Source organism: Falco biarmicus, chromosome 3, assembly GCF_023638135.1.
Source record: "Falco biarmicus isolate bFalBia1 chromosome 3, bFalBia1.pri, whole genome shotgun sequence".
Classification (NCBI taxonomy): Eukaryota; Metazoa; Chordata; class Aves; order Falconiformes; family Falconidae; genus Falco; species Falco biarmicus.
This window is the reverse complement of record NC_079290.1, coordinates 80553197-80574578: the sequence shown is the minus strand read 5'-3', so window position 1 is coordinate 80574578 and position 21382 is coordinate 80553197. Positions and strand designations below refer to the sequence as shown.

The 21382-nt window shown below is 40.8% G+C and overlaps 1 protein-coding gene across 5 annotated transcripts in view; it reads right to left on the bottom strand.

The window, feature by feature from the left end:
- The window catches only part of GRB10 (growth factor receptor bound protein 10), a 149711-nt gene that overhangs the window by 52822 nt on the left and 75507 nt on the right, over window positions 1–21382 (bottom strand). For all 5 annotated transcript variants that reach the window (XR_008820535.1, XM_056330146.1, XM_056330143.1 and 2 more), the window contains exons 4-5: window positions 5538–5754; window positions 2570–2711 (exon numbers count right to left, since the gene is read on the bottom strand). Coding sequence is in view for 4 of the 5 variants with exons in the window: in XM_056330146.1 (XP_056186121.1) it covers window positions 2570–2711; window positions 5538–5754 (359 nt within the window). In the remaining variant the exon portion in view is untranslated. The remainder of the gene's footprint in view (window positions 1–2569; window positions 2712–5537; window positions 5755–21382) is intronic.

The following is a 21382-nucleotide window of genomic DNA, read 5'->3' as shown; positions in this document are numbered from 1 at the left end:
AAAGTTTATTATAGCTATTTTTCATTGCTTTACTGCTTTTACCTTTCTTTGCTGAGCCAAGAAAGAGCATGAAACAAATGCAGAGCAGTGCATAAGCAATGTTACGAACCACTTGTTAAAAAAGTGGTGGTAACTGCATGAAAAAAATAGGGGAAAGGATCAGAGGCATCCTAACAAGATTTGCATGTCTCAAGCTCTAGCTATGTGATTAACATTTTGCATATGAGAAAAGGCGACATCCATTCTTTCAGCTGCAAATATAATTCAAGCTTTATGATCTGAAAGGTCCTTTACTCACTCTTTCATTCATACATGCATGTTTTTCCAAAAAAGAACAACATACCGGTAAAAAGTTTTAATTTAGTAAACTTGGACAGAGCTGGCATTTCTTTATGCACAAGGTCTAACAATGTGACATGAGACTCTTCTGTGTTTAACCTGACTGGATCTTTACATTCCTCTTGCATGATCACTATTAGGTTTTATCATTGCCGAGTTGTATTTCAAAATTATTAAAAAAATACCCCATAAGGCTGAGCTGTTCCAAGAGGAACAATAGAAATGACACTTCCTTTCTTGTGAAGTCATATCAGATATCCCAGCTTCCCAGTGATCCTCCACTGGTTCACACAGTCAGCAAACAAAATATCTGCTCCTTTCTGAAATCCACTAAGTCTACGTTAACCTGGGTCCCTCTCAAGTCCCCTAGATATGAGCTGACCAAAAGCAACGTTTCCTCCATGCCATGCGTATGCCATGATGCCCTGTGTGATCAGAGCTGCAGCACTGCTGCCTGGAACTGCTATTTGCCTATCTACCCACACATGCCTGAGAAGCACGAAGGGAATTGCTTTTTACAAACACCTCATATATCCCATGTAATCAGAATGGCTCATTCCAATCCCCATTTTAATCCTTGTTTATAACCTGCAAGGAGAGAACCTGAAATTAAGCATCGTTATGTTTAACCTCGGTTTGCATTTAATGTTGTATTTGTATTTTTCTTAAAACACAGCTCATTTTCACTAACAGCCAGCCATATTTTTTAAAATTATGAAGTAAAATTTAGGGAAAAAACCCATTTTATTCTGTCTTTTTAGCCATCTTCTAACATACATTAAAAGATTTACTTAATATGTGCTGTTAAACCACTGGTTTCTAAATTCCATCGAAAACTGACACACAGATCACTTAGGTTCTTAAGGCTTTACAGAGTGATCTTTAGCGTGCTTTGATTAATTTCAGTAAAACATAAACTGAAAACACAAAAGAAACCCTGAAACTGGGGAATATTTGGAAATGTAACGCAGGTTCATCGGCAACTTCAGTTTGCCTCAGGAAGGCAGCTATGCTGCTGTCCTGTCGGTACTTGGTTTGTCTCCCCAGAGTCAGGCGAGCACTGCCGTCACAAAACCGCCTCTCTGCTTAGCCAGTACCCAGGCCTTTGATGAGGTCCTGCTAATTTCCTGAGGGGGTGACTCAGTTTCTTCCCCTAGGGCATTATTCGGTTATCTGTCCATCTTGTTCTTGTCAGAAATACAGTAAAACCAGTGAAGACGCACTGTGCCTTTCAAGTAAGCAGACAGCTGTTTATGGTGATGTGAAGCAACACAGAAGATGCGAGAATGCACATCAGGGCCTACTGCTTGTAGCTGAACTATCCATCCAAACCCTTTTATCAGTCTGGGCAGACGCAGGAGCTACTTACAAACTAACTCAGCAGTGACACAGAACATTGTGATATTTTTGGGAACACAAGCACAGAACTGTTCTAAGCCAACAGCCAGTAAGAGCGACCCATCTTTTCAACCCCATGCAGGTCAGCACAGTCTACAAAACGCAAGGTTTCTGAGCCCAGCTTCGGTCTTCAAACATGCTCAAGGACTGATACAAAACAAGACGGTTGTTCCTTAAGAGAGTGGAGCTGGACAGAGAAGAAAAATTACTTGCAGTGTCACTTGAGGTTATCGCTCCAGACCATGTGAGAGGTCTGTCTATGCTGTCTTCGCTGCCAAGAACCCAGAGAGCCACTCAACCAGCTTTCCGTGATACAGTGCTCGCCTTAAGTCCCATTACAAGGAGCTGTGCCTAGATACATGCTCTAAGAGGACAATTTTGCTTTTTGAGCAGCTGCACGAAAACCAGCAAAATAAAGCAGCACCATGTCCTTAAAGAAAACAGCTGTTCAGTGTTTCTGTGACACCTGGAATATGTAGTATAACATGCACAGATCCTCCTCCAACTCTAAGCTAATCAACTTGACTCCTGAAATAGTAAGTCATTACCTTGGATAACAAAATCTGAAAGATATTAGGCATTACCGCTTCATTCACAACATGCACATACATGGAAGAGACTTGTTTCATTTTTACACTTCAGACTTAGAAACCTTTTAAAAAAGGTCTGAAGCCTGTTTGAAGACACTCTCTTGGCCAGAGCTGCCCTACTCACAGACAAACCCTACAAGTGTTTCTACTTATCCAGAAACTTTCTTTCTGCCTTCAAACTACAACAGTACACTGATGGTTTGAACATGAATGGATGACCCAAAGCTTCATCCCATACTTACATGCTTACTAGCAGGTTGACTCTGAGGTAAAGATCCAGGGGCCAGCACTGGAGAGCTTGCAGGGCTACAAAGTTCTGGGAAGGGATTTGGGATGGCCGGCAAAGATGACGTTCTGAATTGCTGCTCTTCTTCTTGAAGACGCCTATAAACACAGAAACACTAAGCATTAAGAGGAACAAACTGGCATCACTAGACCTGGATCTCCTGCCCCACCATTTACAATAATGGTACTAAAGCAAAGGAATCAAACCCACTCTTTTTCTAAACAACTACTATACAGTTACAGCAACTGCAAGCACAAAGTACGTAATTGCATGTGAAAAACGACCAGTCAGGTAACTATGCTTGTTTTGTTGCTTGTAACTTGATTACTTGGGTAACTGTGCAAATAAAGTAAACCAGTTATCTGTGTGTACTCGCTGTTGTAAGCAACAGCTTACAAGCTTAAGCTCTGTGTGCCAGAAAGTCAGTTAAGCTCTTCCAAACCAGCGTGAATCAGGAGAACATAACAACAGTCACTTGGAGCCAAATTCCACATAGGTCTGCAAATGAAGGTGTACACCTGTAAAGTCTCTTAAGCTGAGGCTGAAACCAGTATTGTCACCTCACTACAATACCAGATTCCATCTCCAAGCAACCATCGCAGCATTTCCTGGAGAAACAGATATGCAAAGATTCAGCCTAAGCAATAAACTGCAATTACACCCTCCCACCTCATGCCAGTTGTACGGTTACCGTTCAGGCAAGTAAGTTTGCATCTCCTGAGATACACCTCATGAGCCCACGTAGGATCAACAGGGTTTCATGTCCCAGTTTACAATACACCTGTACTGCCCACACCAACAAAAGGAAAACTAAAGCCAACCAGTTGCCACAGAAAAGCTTGAAAAGATCTAAGACCCGTTCATGACCACCCAGACTGCTTTAGGTTTCCCTACTCCTAGGATATCACTATTGAAGACGGACTACATGACTCTGCTGCAGGATGGCCTGCAACGCCTTGGCAGAAGGCACCATCTAGTGGCAATTCTGGAATTTTCCAGAGACAAGCAACTGGATTTGAAATGTGCATCATTAGAAACTCAGTTTGCTCTCATTTTTTCCCATGCCTTCAGCAAGCAGAGCCTTCTTAACAGAGCTGCCTGGGAGACAACTGCTGGGTTTGCCTCTGGCAGCGTGTCCCACTCTGGCCATGCGCACTGTCTCTGCCTGTACCAGAACCTGGGGGCTGGTAAAATAAATACTGGGAAATCTGCTCCGCAGGTAACTATCCCGCAATTTAGTTGCCTTGGTGTTCCACGAATGAGCCTTACAGATTTGCGGTTTTGCTATAAATAGCAGTTTCCAACCATAACTACGAGCCATACTAACAACTACTTGACCTGCTTGACTGTTTTTGTGTGCTATCCATGTGTGCACTGCCCTACAGCACAGGGTAAAGGAGGGTGTAAGATTTCTTCAGCCCAGTAGACTTTTATCAAGCAGCTGTGCTCTGTATTGCGAGTTTTGGACTGACCATTACAAGAAGTGGAACTACAGACTCTACACAACTAGAAAAGGTGTGGTTTTCTTAAAATTAAAACTCACTATGCTGTACTGTGCTCTGCCTATACTGCTGGAGCGCATAATTTATTTAATGACTGACACACACATAAAACCGTGCTCTTAAGAGAATTATCACAGTCAACCATTCTGTTCTGGCTGCAGAAAAGATGCAGCCATCCCCTTCTATGCGGGTCTAGATAACCTTGCACAGAAGTTCCACCATTATTTTCTTTAATAATAAACACATGATGTTCTTGTGCATATGGAAGTACAGAGTTCAGAAAGGCAGAGTGTTCTCAAAAAAGAGCTGCTAAGTTTCCAAATGCCAAAAATAGTTTAAATGAAGTGTTTTGATTGAGATATTTACAAAACATCCATAGTTAATAGTAGTCTAGAGAGTGCATTTTTTAGAACAGCCCTATTCAAGGTTAAATATTAAATACTTGTAAAAATGATTGCATCATCAACTGACTTGGTTGTATTGCAGTTACTGTGTAGTACCCATTCACAAAGAAAAGCTGCCTGTCTTAAGAATACCAGTCCTATAGGAAATATATCAGCGTAAAGAACTAGGAGGAGCACCCTTTTCAAAATCTGGGATTTTTCTTTTATTAGCATTACTTCTCAATTCCTTTGGAGCAGACACCGTTAAATAGGAAGAAAGGAAAACTCCAAATCTCTCCAATTCAGGCAATTTATTTACTTGTGCTTACAGGAGCTTTTTTTCCTCCTGCTGCCTAAAAAGATTTTAAGAATCTCAGCATCAGCTATAGACTCTCCCATCACCACCAAGAATATTCCACTTGAAGCTTGAATTCAAGCCCCCATCCTGACAACAGGGAGACAACATAAACTTTTCTTTTTTTATAATAACTCACCTAATGCACTCAAGTGAAAGAGCTGAAAGTGCTCTAGGAAGAACAGTTAAATAACTATGGATGTGCTCCTTTTTAGTTTGTCTTGGACTGTTCAGGAAACCTCCACGAAGACAGGTATTTTTTTGTATATCAAACCTAGCTGATTGCACCCTCACCTATCTACATGATCTCTTTATGTTTTATAAAACCAAGAAGCTGTCAGTAGGTACCATACTTGAGAGAACAGTTTTTAACAGTCTGGAAATAAATCCAAATATGGACAGTTTCTGCAAATTGGTACTAATGATACACTTCTACATGTCTGCTACTACAGATACATCAAACCTTGGTTAAAAAAAGAGTGAAAATGTTGCATTTTTAAATTTTACAGAATACATGGAAAAATTATGTCCTTCACCTACATGGTACATCTTTTTTCCTATGAAGAAGTCCAGCCTACCACTACTAGGCTCCTACTGAAGTTCAATCAGCTATTTTACAACATAGTTCTTTTGAAGGTATTCAAGACAACTTTAACAAAAAGGAGGCGAGTCCCTTGCTCCTACCTGACTGCCATAATGCGCACTGGCTGAGACCGCTGCACCTTCTGTCTTGGAGACATGGGCTGCAGCGCGCCAGATCCTGAGGACGGCAACTGACTGCGGTTGAGCTGACCATTTTGAAGGAGTGGTGTGGTTTCCGACTGCATACTGCATGTAGAGTATAAACTTTCAAATGAGGAATTCATGTCATTTACCAAAGCTTCCAGGTCCACATCGTCATCTGAAAAACAAAATAAAGGCAGTGTAACACATCTGGAAGTCCCAGATAAAAGAAATCTGGAAAGACCAAAGACTAAGTTTCAGTGAAGTTATCACATAATTGTATCAGTATATTTTTTACAGTGCAGATTTTTATTGCAGAAATAATTTATTTATTTTAGAGCAGAAAAATGCAGCTAATAACAGCCAGTGCTGGTTATTTATTTTGTCTTCCTTGGTGAAAAGCTATACTGACACAGAATGAAATACTTCTACTATAGTATTTACTATATATGTAAAAAACACCAAAATTTGGTAGGGTCTTTAATAATGTCAACACTAACATGAAGCACCACTTCACTTGCTGATAAACTGACAAACATTTCAAAAGCGTATCACATACAAATACCTCAGTTCAGCTTGTCAATGTATCAAGTTCAGATTGTCAAACGCTGTAATAAAAACTTTGCAAGATGCTGTAATTTAGAAGAAAATAAAACAAGACTGTTGCAGAAGTCAATAGGTGGAAGACACACTCCTCTGCTGTACATATTGGAAAGTGATCATTATAGGTTGTTAAAAATCCCATCTGTATTTCTGCATATTTTTGTGATACAGTGTTTTGAAAGGCAATGCAAGCTTTTAGCTATCACTCCAAGGACTTTTTCTAAAGATCTGTATCGTTGCTTTTTCAACATGATAGAGACCCCTCTACCTTAAAGGGCTCAATGTAAATCAACCAGGGATGTGGTGTGGGTGGTTGGAGGAACATCAGCCCTTAAAAAGTGCATCAACCTTTCTATATATGCCATCTTACCTCACAGTAAATAAATAGCGTGTGCTCATTCATTCCTCCTTAACAATCATAATTACTCTGCAAGACAACAAAACTCTGCAAGCCCTTTGCACTAACCACTCTCTGAACTCCTACTGCAGAGTACTGTAATTACTCCCTTGCCACAAGTTACGTCACCCCCCATCAGGGGGGTTCAACGGGCTGATGAACACACACATCGATATCTGTTTCTGGTTACTGCACAGCCACTGTCTGAACAGCTAGTTCAGACCAAACATAACTCTGTGCATCCAAAAATGCGCCCTTATTTTCCAGCTGTATCAACTGGCCTGGTAAAACGTAACACTGTTGCCTGCAAACCTCGTATCTTGCAAAATTCATCACACGGATGGAAAGCAGAGCCAAGCAATGGAGCTAGCAAACATTTGCACAGCACTATGCAGATAAATATGCTTTTCACCCCAAATATTTTCTGATACCCATTCTTTTGCCACATTTTCTAGGCAAATGCACCACCAGGAGCAGCTTTTTCAGCCTGTGACCAATTACACTACTTTCCTTGAGAGACCTTAAACAATTCTGCGTGAATGTCACCTTTCTTGAGGATATAATCCAAAACAGTACCACTCAATTTCTGTCCACCACCAACATGTCTCAATAACTGTAATAATGGAATATGAACACGGCGTTTACATGGCAATTGTTTCGGATGCTAACAACTCCACTTCTCAGTGTTAGATGAACCAAAGATCTGCTCAGAATTAAATAGGTGCTGGTCAGGTCCCTATGTCTGAGCTCTATTTAATGCCTTGAAATGCTCCTCACTGAAAGTCAGCAGGCCCTTTACCAAAGTAAAAGCCACTTAGCCTTCACTGAAAACGTACTCACAGGATTTCTATGTTTGAACATGTGTTAAAAAACAATACACCCCATTAACCCAAAAAGAGGTTTCTTCCTTTAATTTCTTTATGTTATTTCCCTCAGTCTCTGTACTTAACAGCTACTACCAAGACTAACCTCCACTAAGCTATACCATCGTCTCTGTCTTTCAGCTAGTTCATGCTTTTTCAATAATCTAGACTTTGCTTTGCTTGGACAAAGTCTACAATAATTTTCCTGCTATTTTTAGGGATCTTGAAAGAGAGTTGCAATTTGAATTTAATTCCATCCTCCAGATTCTTACCCTGTTCGGAGAGGACATATCGAAAACACTTCTTGAGCAATCACAAGGGAACCACAGGAGTAGGAGTATAAAGAGGGAGAGGCTGAATTACAAGGCTTTTGAATTTTATCATTCATCTAAAGTACCAGAAGACTGAGCTGTAGGGTGTCAGATAGCTGTCAAGTAAAAGCTTAAGGGTTGGATGAAGGAGACATAAAAGACAGACCCTGGCCACAGAGTCAGGGAGTAAATTACAGCAACTAGCAGCAATTGTTTAGCACAGTGAAAAGCAGAAAGGGAAGAAAGTCAAGGCATACATTCTGTGGATGTCCATAAAGCTTGGTCCCTAAGGGTACTAATTTATTAACAACTTAGACAAAGCTATTAGCATGCAAGATTATTAAGTTTTCAGATAATTGTAACACGGGAGGAATGATTAAGACTCAGTTTAAGCTATCTCTGAATAATCAAATAGGCAGAAAGGTATAATATGAAGTCCAATATGCAAAAAATGAGGTGCTTCATGCAACACACTAAGCAAACCAAGTACATTGTTTAAAGCATCGAAGTACCATTAGCAGGCTTTTAAGCATATCAATTACACACCTAAATTCAATTTCTAACAGGACAGGCACTGACAGGGTGCCTGTAGAGTTCTAATAATATGCTGCACTGAAGTCCAGAATCTGGTTTCACTCCTCTGTCAGCTCCCTTTCTCTGTGGGTGCAGCACTGCTAATAATAGCCCTCAGTCTTGCTATAAAACTTCTGCAGGAGCACAGATCCTTAAGCTTTTTGAAGACAAAGCCTGCAAACTTAAATTTCATACAGTTTCATCTCTATACAATAGCATTTACTACTAAACACCATCAAGTTTTGGAGAGATTTCAGCATGCTGCAATAAGAAACCTTACTGCTGTAGCCTACCTTGGAAGTGCCAGCAGATGTCTCAGCCTGCCAAGTAATCCAGTATGTTACTTGTGATGGCTCTCTACAGAGCTTAATTAAATAAAAATCAAACAAACCATCCATGGGATTTCTAAGCCACTTAAACCATCTGGAGGGATACTATACAGAAGGATATTTCATATATAGTGCAATCCTTCAAAGTACTCTTCTCTTCCAACCAGTGAGATCCAGCGTCTAAGAAGATCATCCTACTGGGGTGGGGTAGGGGGCAGGCAGGGAAAGATGACAAAACTGATTTTGAGGAGGCTTGCTAGTTAACAGCAAAATTTGCAAATCACTGGGCTTTGAGCCACTATGGAATCACGCTGGTCCTCTAAGTACATGCACACAGATTTTGTGACTGACCTGGAAGAATCACCTTTGTAGGTTACAGCAGGCAGAGCACTGTAGGCAGCCGAGGAGCCTCTAGCTCTCTAGCTATCTTGCAGACACATGCTTTCAGGGATACTAAAGGCTCTTTTCCTTAATCTGCATTGAATTCTGACGTAAGAAGTATGAAAGTGGATATTTGAGGTCTGTTTTTTTCTCTCTCAACTGAACAGCACGGAGGCTTGCTTATCACTTCTACACGCAAACATCCGAACAGCCTTTTGCTTTTGCAAGTAATTTTTAGAGGAAAACACTAGCAAAACCTACCTCTGACATAGTTCTGGTAGTGGATAGGGTACTGGCATATTGTAGACTTCTTACACCATAAGAAAATACGTGGTATGTCTGTGAGCAATGTTCTTTCCCAAACTAGATCCAAATTGCACGCACTGGTATCTGAACTTCACTTTGCTTCTTTGCCTACAGCTTGTTAAGCTTTGGCTTTGGTCATAAACCAGCTCCACTGGATGTTGCCGGTAGTATTTTTGGTAAAGTAAATCATTATTTCAATTACATGAAAAAAAATTAAAGTTAATTCAAGGAACAAAGAAAACTTTATTATAAAACCTCTATTGAGCTAGTAAGCTAAGTTATCACGTTCCACAAAAATGGAAGCACTTTGAATACTATTTGAATGTTTTCAAGCACACCATAGGAGGGATGATAACCCTTAAATTAGGGCTGAGCAAATTTTAATCTGTGCTTAACCATGTCCCACTTGTCTTTCTGCTTCTAGCCCTTCCCTACCCCCTAGGTCCTAATTTATTCACTTGTTTCAGTTGTTGTTGGCCTTGACATGTCAAGCTCAGCTAACAAGACTAAGCAAGATCCCACTTACTCTGAAGAGATGTAAAGCTGAAATGGGCTTTATCCATGCCAGCCTCCTGAAGAAAGCAGGTATTTCCGTGGCTGTTAAGGGGCTCACTGCACTGCAGAAATTCTGTTTACTGAATAGAAGCTGAACATGGAAAGAAACCTGGCTTTGGACTACAGACCAAGATGCATTTCATGTCTCTAAATGGCATCCTAGCAAACACCCTTCCCTTTTACATATGCTCTGCAGTTCACAGGGAATACTATGAAAAATACCACAGGATTTAAGTGATCTGTGATTTAAGAGGCTTTTAAAAACTGTATATGTACATACATCATTCCCTTCTTGTTTGCTCATTTCAGAATTTAATTATCCAGCGTTATCCCTCATATCAGTTCACAGACTGATACAAGCGCTGCTAGGAATTTAGAGATTTGTGAAAAGGCTATACCACCTTTCTGTCACCATGGAAGTAAATCTGATACTACATTATGCCTAACAGCATGAATATAAACAGCTGTTTGGTGTTATTGTAAGGCAGCTTGTTGATGGATCACCTGTGCCTATTTGGCAGTCTAACTCCAGCGATCAGTTCCCCAAAATGAGTTTCAGTACAGCATGTTCAAGATACAGCTTGACATAGCAAAGAAGCTAAGATATAACTAATGTGAGATTTCACTCAAGTTTAGCTCAGTAGAGGAAGATATCGAAGTGGTTAGCAGGCCCCTCCTGCACACATTAATTAACCCTCAAGGAGACAGATGGGAACAACAAAAGAAAAGAAACACACAGTTGCATGTACCCTAGCATCCTATATCAATGGTGCAGCGAAACACTATCTAAATTACAGGTAATACAGGGAAAAAGACATTTAAATTAAACAGAAGGACTTAACCAGAATTTAAAAGGGAAAAAACCCATCTAAAATACTCATATCCACCTCAACATCCTGTTTCAAATCTCCTAAGTTATTGTGATTCATGTTGTTGATGCAAGTGTTTTGCAAGGGTTTTCGGTATTGCAAAAATCTCATGTTTTATAATCAAAAATGCAGGTAAGGATTGCCACAGTGAAATGTGCATACAAACTCCTTTTACAAGGTAACCCTCTATATTAAAAGGATCCTTTGCTCAACGGTGCTGCAGCACAACCCTCCAGTGCAATGTCCAAATGCTGCTTTGAAAGCATTTTTCAGAAATTCCAACTACTAAAACTTTTTGGAAATATATCATTGCTGACAACACACAGTTGCAATGATGTGTAAGTCGACCCTAGGTAACACTTATACTCCTCTGTTACTTTGTCCCTCTGATCTTGTAACTACATTTGCTATGTTTACACAAATGCCTCTCCTCCCTCCATACCCTGTTTCAGCTTCCACTAATGCCAAACAGGCACCAGTTGCCTATTCGGACCTGCAATTTTTGTACGCTAAACAGTTACCTACATCCCCGCTACGGCTGTGTGCATTTAGTACCTGGCAGCTTCTATACCTCTGAGAGGCACGTGCAACATAAGGTGGGTGATGATAAGCAGATTTCTTACATTTTTTTTAACCCCCCCCGTGACCTCTACAGCGATGCTGTAGCTGAATGACACTCTCCAGTTCCCAATACCAGCTCTGATTCTACACAATCTCTCCTCTCATACTTTATTAAAAACTACATACAGATGGTAGTTTTGCACAAGAAACAAAAACTATCAACAACATTAGCGAACCCTATGCTTTCACACTGTTCTTCAGGTCTGCTACTGGCCCCAATTATAAAAATATCAAGATTGCCTTGGTTGAACATTAGGAGCTTAGAGGGTTTTTTGTTCATTTCAAGTGAAGGCAGAAGACACAAACCCAACTTTGTGTCCTAAAGACATCACCCACACCAGAGCAGTCATAATCTGAATTAAAAATAACAAGCCTGAACCCCAAAATGCTAGAACTTTATGTACCCTGTAAGCCCCCTTCATGGGACTCTGTCCTGAAGAGTGCTTTCCTTTATTGCTTTCTAATGTTCTTCAGCAGAAGTGAAATCCTCTTTGTACTCTAACTATGGTTGCTGGCCTACAAAATGTCACATCAGTGCATGTGCAGCTTTCAAAATGCTAAATGGACCATTCTGTGGGAAGAAGGGCAAGAATCAGAGATGCTAGTTGGTAAAAAAGCATGAAATTGAGATAGGTATCTATGCTCTTTGAGTGTCACGAAACGCCACACAAAGAAGTCAACAGTGAACTTGTAACTGCTCCAGTATTCTCCAGGTTATTTTTAATCCCCATGTGCATCTATTCCCATTTCTGCAGTAAGGCTGGGATAGCCAACACCAAATATCTGTACATTAATTACAGGTGCTGGGAAGATTCAATGCTTGGACTCCAGAAATGTTCTTACAACACACCTGATAAGTTTCTTGAAATAGAAGACAAACTAAATTGAACAAAATTAATGTTACTATGTAACTACTATAGGAATAAGCTACATATGAAAAGTGTTAGCCAAAAAATCAAAGCATTAATAAGTAACAGGAGTAACCAGCTATAGATGCCCCACAGCAGGAAGGAATGAAGTTCTACCCTGGAACTAGTCCATAAAGTAAGTTTTAAGAATTCTGATGGAAAAAATGGAGGGTTAAAAAATGGAAAATTCAGATTTTGTCCAGTTCACACATGTAACACTTGACATCATAAAGAGTAAAGACGATGAAAGCTAGGCATTTGTAAGGAGGAGGCTGGATAAGGAGAGCTCGTTTAATTCCAGAGACAAACTAAGGTAAAGCACATCTCTGACAAACATTTTAACAGTTTTGGTCTTTGGTAACACTGCAATTATTCACAGACAACGTTTAGAAGCACCTCCCAGCATGCATGTTCCCATTTCTAACCCAAGAACCACAGAGCCACATTGGTCCTTTTGTGGAATGGACGGATTTGGTCACCTCAACAGATGACTGCTGTAGGTGGGTATCACCACCACTACCACCACTGAGCCCTCACTTGACTCCCAAGGCACACACAGATGCTGAAGCACTAATGGCATCGCTGTGACAGAAGGGTTTGAAACTCAAGGAAAACATCTAGAATGCTGATTATACATATACATACCAGCTTTATTACAATTACAAGAGATAAGATAAAGTATGTCAACTATGGCCAGGCCCCTTTCCAGACCCCCCCACCCCATTTAGAGAACACAGAGTTCTGATTCAATCTTCCCGATACCCATTTTCTAGTAGGAAACTTGCAGCTAAAAAAAAAAATAATAATAATAGGAAAAAAGCATACTTTCCTAAAAGAAACATCAGGTCGAAGTTTGAACCTGAAGTCAAACAGGACACTAGCTGATTCTGTGTGACTGACCAGCTCCTCTTGGGTGAGCATACCACACACCCTTGTCTAGCCATTGCTGATGGCAGAGGTCCCAATTAACAGCAATTACCAGCAACTGCCAGCCTTTCAAATTCCTCTTTGCAGAGTGTAGAACCACTGCTGCATAGCAAATACTGAGTAAACAGATCACTTAAAGCAGAATCCAAGGTTAAGCAGACCTCTGGGAAATTCCAGAGCTGATTACAAAATCCAGTCAGAAGATTCGTTTTCAAGAAACTAGTAACATCCACAGCCGCCTTCTGCAAACATAAGATTCAGTGGTTTCTCTGCACATTTTCTCATGTCACCGACTTTTAGTTCATTAGTTTACAACAAGACTGAGAAAGACCTTAAAAGGAAAGCATCTGTTTGGCTGGATTTATCAAGACAAGAAAACCCAAACCAGCCTCAGTCACCCAGGTGACAGGAAATAACATTAATTGAGGAGAGAAGCAGGACCGTGGAGGACAGAATGGGGTATCCTTTCCAAAGCCAAACCTGGGGTTCAAGTAGACTAACCCTCATAAAACCCTCAAAGATGGAGTGGTTGCATCAGTGAAGGGTATGATATGCCACAGGGTGAGCAGGCCAGGCTGATTTTCCTGACCCCAAAGAAGATAGGAACAGACGGAAACCTAAAGCTTAATTCATAATTGAGCAAGAAATAGTCATGTACCTATAGCCTTATTGCAGCCCTTTCTTTGCTCAGGACAAAAAAAGAAGAGAGTGAGCATCAGTGAATGCATGAGACACAGACAGACCAACTGACCCAGGGGTTCTCTGTTCAAGTACTATTTTCCTGGTAAGGTTAACTGGATGCCTCAGTCTTGGTCCCTTACCTCTATAGCAAAACCAGCAAGGAGAGCTCTGGCAATACATCCCAAAATGATGATTACAGAAAGATCGTCACTCATGCTTCAAGAGGACTGGGGTAAAACCTGGGCAATGGCTCCTAGCCCGTGCAGCCCACACGAAGCCAAACAGAAAACCCAGTTAAGCCTTCCAGGTCACGGGGGAAACTGTATTAATCTACTGAGCCCTTAAGGTACTTCCAAGTCAGAACTCAGGAAGCACAATGTTGGGTGACAATGGTGAAATGCACTGAAATACTGTCCGCTGGCCACATGGTAAATGCATGGCAGACCGCATCTTATATTAGACAGTCATATTTATGGGTGAATGGCTTTAAGAGGATATCCTGTGTCAGTGAGAGCTGGAATTTGATACGGCAAAGGTCAGGTTTAGTTACATATTTATTAAGGTTACATACTTTTTCATTAAAGAAACTGAGTAAAATGCTTTAAAATACTGTGTTTTCCTTATGCTTCCATGAATTAAAATTAATATTTTTCAAAACTTATTCTACCATTTCCTATATACACATTCCTATTCATAATGCTTCTCTGAAGTTTTTCTTTGATATCTTTTTCTTATTGCCCATGTCAGAGAGAAAGAACAACCACCTAATGAGAGTGTAAATCAAATATACACAAATAAACAACACCAATAAGACAAGTCAGAGTTCAAAATGGAGTTAAAAATTCAGACAGATGAGAACTACCACTGCATGTCTTAGAAGCCTAAAGCTATTAAACGCAAAGTTAAAACCACAGTCAAAGCATCTACCGCTTTCCTTTAGGGAACCTGCGTTCTCCCTCCCTGATTAAAGACCATAATACCCAGCAGAATAATCCCAGTTGAACAATCCTTACAAATTGATATAAGTACGACTGCACGGATTAGTCCCCCCCGCCCTGCCAAGAAAGCCCAAGCTTTATCCCCACTCCGTGAAAAATCATGCGTAACCTCCTAACGTGCTGCTGCGTAGCTCCAGCCAAAGCCTGTAATGCCCTGCCTGCTCCGGCACGGTGCGGGCAGCTGCTCAGCAAGAGCACTGCCCGCCCGCACAGGGAAGCCCCCACCTGGCAGCCAGCAAACCCCAGGCTTCTTCCATCGGGGGTTTCATTTCAAAGCCACTCTGTGACAACTTAAATAAAGCTTTCAAGTGAAGAGTGGTTGGATTAACCCAAAGAGTCTGTTAGCGTTTGTCTTCAGGAAGCCATGGGTCTGCAGAGCTGATGCTAAAACATTATTATTATTAAATTAGGTGGGCACCTCATCCCTTGATGCTCAGGCTAACCTTTAATCCCACTAACTTTAAACCACGATTTTTAAAATTTGCTTTGAACAGGTTTATTGCTGGCTTAGAAAGCATGTTTAATAGGATGTAATACAAGTTCCAAAAGTTGCACATGGCAATTAATGAATCAACTATTCCTCTGAGTTAATTAAAGATTGCGTTTTCAGCACATAATAGTTACCTAGCTGTGACCGATGTACGTACAAAGCAGACAACAAATATTTCAGATTTAAGGTACTTCTAGTCAGAGGAGTTTAGTTAACAGAACCAAAGTCATATGAAAAAGTAAAATGCTTTAACACTAGGGTAGTTTTGACTTCTTTTACCAGTTGCTTTAACAGCTTAGTATTAACTGCAATTGTCATTTTGGTATATTATCTACAAGAGACTAAACTAGTGGAAAGTTGTTTGGAATTGCAACACCGCATCAAAAAAGCCCCCTAAGAGCCCCCAACCTGGGACTTTCAAACCCTGACAAATAACAGCGAGCAAGCTTGCCTTTTTTAGCTCCGCTTCATAGATGAAGGTGGCTGCCATCAGATGTTCTCTGATTGCCTTGACAGCGCCTCAGTATAAGCTTTCCCTACATTTCTTTACCATACTAAGGGAACTATGGTTTTGGGCATGCACTGAATTTCATCTGCACACAGACACCTTGCCCTTCAGCCAGCTGTCTGTTTTAGGTTCTCCTTTCACGCAAGCCTAGCTGTCTTGTCAGAAAAATCACATAGTCCTTTCAGGTGCGGCACAAGGAGATCTCCTCTGGCCCTGCCAGCAAAGGTCAGATAATTTGTGAGGAATTATGGCTGTAACGAAGCACGAACCTCCGCTGCGTGAGAAGGGAACGCCACAGTCATGCCGCACAGATCCCCAGATGGCAGAGCATATTGCTGCAGTCGCATCCCAAATGGCGGTGTGGAGGCACTGCTGAAGGCATCCATACCCCACACCATTGACGCGGAAACCAGTCATTTATAAAAGCTCCATGACACTCTCCTCTGCCATGACTACACTGACCCAAACAGTCCCTGTTAGCCAACCTTAAAAAAAAACCCACAAAACAAACAAACAAACAAACATCCAACACCACCCAAACAAGAACAATGACCAAAAAAACCCAGAACCCACCCCCTGGAAAAAAAAAACCAAACACCAAAAAACCTCAAACCCTGGGAAAAGAACTCCAAAACAAACCATTGTTAATCAACCAAAAGTAATCTTAATTTACCACTCAGATTGTCAATGAAGAGTGATCACATTAGCCTAAATTTATCTTGGCCTAAGAAACACAGAAATGTATTTATGTTTCTTGAGACTCACCAAATCCAAGTTTCCTTTTTTAAATCAGCTACTCAGCGCATCATCCTTCACAATTTAACGTCTTGCAGGTAAACTGCACCGATTACAGTCAGTCAGGCTCAGGCTCACCCCGCAGCCAAAGCCACAGGTAGCGCTATGTATGGAGATCCCTCACAGCTTGACCCCAGTCAAAGCCAACTTGGATATTATGCCCGCTTTCCTTCCAAGACACAGACGTCTGATCCTACAGGTTGTGTGCATTCCTGGTTCGGGTGTTCAGTGTGCCCCACGACTTTGGGAAGCCAGCCCACTGTTCTTCTCCGCCTGGTCGGTTTTCACTGGGCTGTGGGTACGGACCCCAAGCCCCTGCCTAGACTCGTCTCCTTGCAAACCCACAAAACAATGCTGGAAGCAGGACACAAGAAATTTTCCCTGAGGGTACTCTGTTATCAGACCATTGCTTCTTACAGCAGTCTCCATTTCCTTCACCACGTGTGACCTGGATGCCATCGGTACACTCAGATGAGCTTTCAGGGCTCCAACAACCTGCAATGTGCCTCCCAAAATCACCCCCACCACTCCTCTTACGAAAGATACCCCAAAAACCCAGGAACGCAAGTTCAGTGTTTGCAAGAGGTAGACAACTTGCTCACCTCCCTTCATTTGGCATCTGAAATACAGCCCAGAAAAGCAGAGAAGACTGGTTCCTCCACCAAAAGCACACCCACGTATTTACAGACCTGGAAAGCCTTAGACCTAGAAAGAGGCAACACGTGAACAGGACAGAGCTTAACATAGGCCAAAAGTGTTACTGTAAATCCTTAATGCTCTGAAGGACTTCTCTCGATGGCTTTTCAACCATGTCAGCAACTCCAGGTGAGCCGCTGTGGTTGTAATACCCACGGGCGTCCCGGCAGCAAGCCATCACTGCTCCAGTTACCTGACTCTCCAGTGATGCTGCCCTACCCTGGAGGTGAACTGCATTTGGACTTCAGTATATTCCAGACGCACATTCTGACGTGAATTTTTTCTACCTACTCTTTAGACCTTTGTCACCTTCTGAAGAATATTTATAGTTATTCTTGGGGATAGGAGCCACCTGATTGTGGTTGCTGGGCATATCATCCACTTGTCTTTCAGTTGCAGACCACGTAGTTTAGAAACCCGTCATCTGCAGCACTTCAGATTTCAGAGGGACTTTGAATATTTTGACATGTCTGAGGTCTCCAGGATTTTTCAACCACTTCAGGACAAACCACAAAAATATATACAGAAAGAGTATTTTTCTTTTGCTGTTGAACAGCAGCAAGCTCACAACTGAATTGCAAAGATAAAACAAAAAATTAGCAGCCCTGATGAAGCTTTTTTATATATAACCTTAAAAACATACAGCCTTATTAAAATTCACGTGTGCATGGATATGTAAACTTGCAAGCGATGTATACCCATTAGGAGCGTTAACAAGATACACAGCCAGTTTAAGACATGTTCTTGCGCAGTTACAAATCCACTCAGACAGTGGTGCTGTAACATACTACAACACTGCACTGCTTCTAACCTCATGTTGCACGTCACAAATTGCCCGCAATCTTGATTTGGACAGAAAGACTTAAATATTGTTACTGCAATCCTAATACCATTAATGAAATTACATACTAATTGCTTTGGTCAGTAGCACCTTATATACTTTAATTACTTAAGCAGCTGCTTGCTGTTAAGAACTCCAAATTTAGCTACAACTCATGCTCTATTTTTACTTTTTTTTGTTTAGCTGGTTTGCCCCATTTAAGTCTGGGGTTTTTTAGCTGAAAATACAACTAGCTTGACAGAATCTTGTCCTTTTCAATAGGCACAAAGAGACTTAAACAAATTAACACACTCAGATTGATCTTCCCCTTGAAGCTTCTTGGCTTTAAGAAATTTGCTGTAACCTTCTTCATCCTCAATGCAAGAATGTCAGCTGCTTTGAAATTAAGCATTTCTAAAGTATCCTCACATGACACAGCTTGCCATAGTGAAGTGCTGTCATGAACCACTTGCAACAGTGTTTACATAAAGGCACAAATAAATACTGCACTGCTTATCGCAGTCAGGTAAGTTCAAAGACAGTGATGACTGAGGTTTATTGTTACAATGCTGCAATGTGGTGAAAAATTTTAATGCAGAACTGACATCAAATTACATCAGAGTTGTTTTTCTACAGATTTTGCTTATTTTATTAAGCTACAAAATTTGATTTTTTTTATCATCCCCCCCCCCTTATTATGTGAGCTTAATACATGTCCCAAGCTTAGTATACCTGCTTTATAGACAATGTAGGAAATCAGAATTACAGAAGTGTACTGTTCCAGTTCATTTTGGGCCAGTCTTAACACTGCGAAGTTTTTTCAAAGCTGCAGGCACCATGAATAATGCAGCACTACAATATTATCTTTCACTATTTTACTCCTCTAAATGAGCCAAAAGAATTTTCTTTGGAATAACAACATATTTTCATTGATGTTCCTCAATCTTTTCTTAGATGAACCTGAGGACCATCTGACTAGAAAAAGAAACAAACAATGGACTTTTGTTTCCTTAATTGACAAGTATATAACTTAAAGCACAAGCCACAGCATCTGCAGCTTAACATCAGAATGTACAGTTACCTAAAAATATTTTAAAGTTTTGGTAGTAAAAAATAAATGAAGGTTTTTTCTGTTTTTTGATTTGTTATGCACCTATACATCCTTAACTCAAATCATAAACGGATAAAACCCCAACATGTGGTTTGGGAACAGAAAAGACCTGCACTAAGAGCTTCTGCACTACATAAAGCAAGAACCTGCTTCAAAATTTTCTCCATCCCCAAGGGTCCTCCCAGACTGGACATCCCACATGAGCTTCCTTTCAACATCCACTGAACTAATTTTGAGAGTCATCTCGCATCAGTTGAAGAGCAACACTTTCTTTTGTACTCTATTCAAATAAATTTCAGATTCTTATTCTTACTGTTCTCCTCTTTCACCAGTGTCTACCAGTTCACTGAAAGCCATTTATGCTCTTTTCAACCATATTAACCTCTACAGTGTCTGCTCTGTCAACAACACCCCTCAATTATGCACTCATTAGCTAGTCTGTCTGTTGGCCCCTCCAAAACTGAGGATGCACTAGAAGACCCTCTTGTCCCATATGCTGTCAATAAAATTCATCTTGAAGTAATCTAGATGCCTGCATGAGACACGTCAAGCATTTTGACTGATGTTCTTCAGGCAGGCATTCATTAACGTGTGAAAAGCACTCACATTGCTTCTATCAGGTCAATGAACAAAGTGAGGTATGCTAAACAGTAGCATTTTCCCAGGACAACTGAACCTATATACAAGGACCCATTACAAGTATAAAATACTGCAAAGGGATCACAAACCTTTACTGGTAATACTATATCCATAAAAGTTTTGGGGACAGATTAACCTTTAAGTTTCTTCCAAGCCTATGTAAAAGCTGTTTAACCCATGGAACTAAAAATCTCTGTTCTACCTCACAAATTTGAAACCACCAACTTCATAGTACGGCAGCATCTTCTCTCTATCCCTTTTGTGTCAGATTTGTTGGTAGGTGGCTGAGCCTTCCTATGTGTTTGTATGACACAAACATCAAGAGGACTAATGTCAGGCTGGAGCTGACAGACATACCACATTAAACATTAACTCCTTGAATTCACTGCCCTCACTCTGTATAAGTCTGCCAGTTTGCCTGAAATGCAAGGACAGGTTGCTCTCAACCAGTTCAGTAGAAATTACTCCATATTTCAATTGTTTTTCCTGTTAAAATATCTGTATTTCTAGCCGAGGATAAATGTCTACAAATGCTTTTACTGCTATATTTCATTTCACTTGTCAAATCAGAATAAAACTTCCTTCAGAGAAAGTGGGTTTTTGCTATTCCAAGTACGTTAGTAAGGGTACCAGCACAGCTGTACCACCAAACCCCTGGTAGACACCAGACCCTGGGGAATTTAAATGGTCTGAGAACAACCTACTTGAAAGGACATCTTTTTTCAGGGCAAAGTCATCAGCCCCATGATCACCAAGTCCTCTTGCTCAAACACCCTGACTGTAAGAAAGGAGGCATTCACCTGAGCCATGCCTTCAACAAATTTTTCCCCTTCAACAAATTTCTCCCCGATAGTCCTAATTTGCCTTGGAGCCAAATATCTGCCAGATTCATCTCTGAACTTGCTCTTCAGAAAGAGATCTCTCTGTTTTGCATTTCACCAGCCTCACACAGCAGGAGACATGTATCCTGGCCCAAACAGCTCGGCACTATTGCCATACAGAGTGAGGGTTGCGGGTTTTTTTTTTTGTTGTTGTTGTTTTGCTTTGTTTGGTTGGTATTTTCAACAAAAGGTTTAGAGAGATACACAGTGGTGAAGAGATATTACCACACACATAAATACTGTATTAGTAGACATCTCGGCTCCTACAGTAATGAAAATTAAATACATCTCTTTCAAGAGTTTCACTTCAGCTACATACTAAAACCATCTTAAGGAAACTCCATGGCTTTTTACCATGCTTTATGTCTCAAGTGGTTTTCCCTTATCTCATTATCCCACATTTAATGCCAATTTTTTTCTTTCCTTTTAGTAAATGTTCCAAGGTCAACATGCAAGGCTGGTCACTGTTCCCAACTTTCATTTTAACCCCCATATGCACAAGGAGAAAGCTTCAACTACCCTTCAGCTTAATTCACTGACCTCC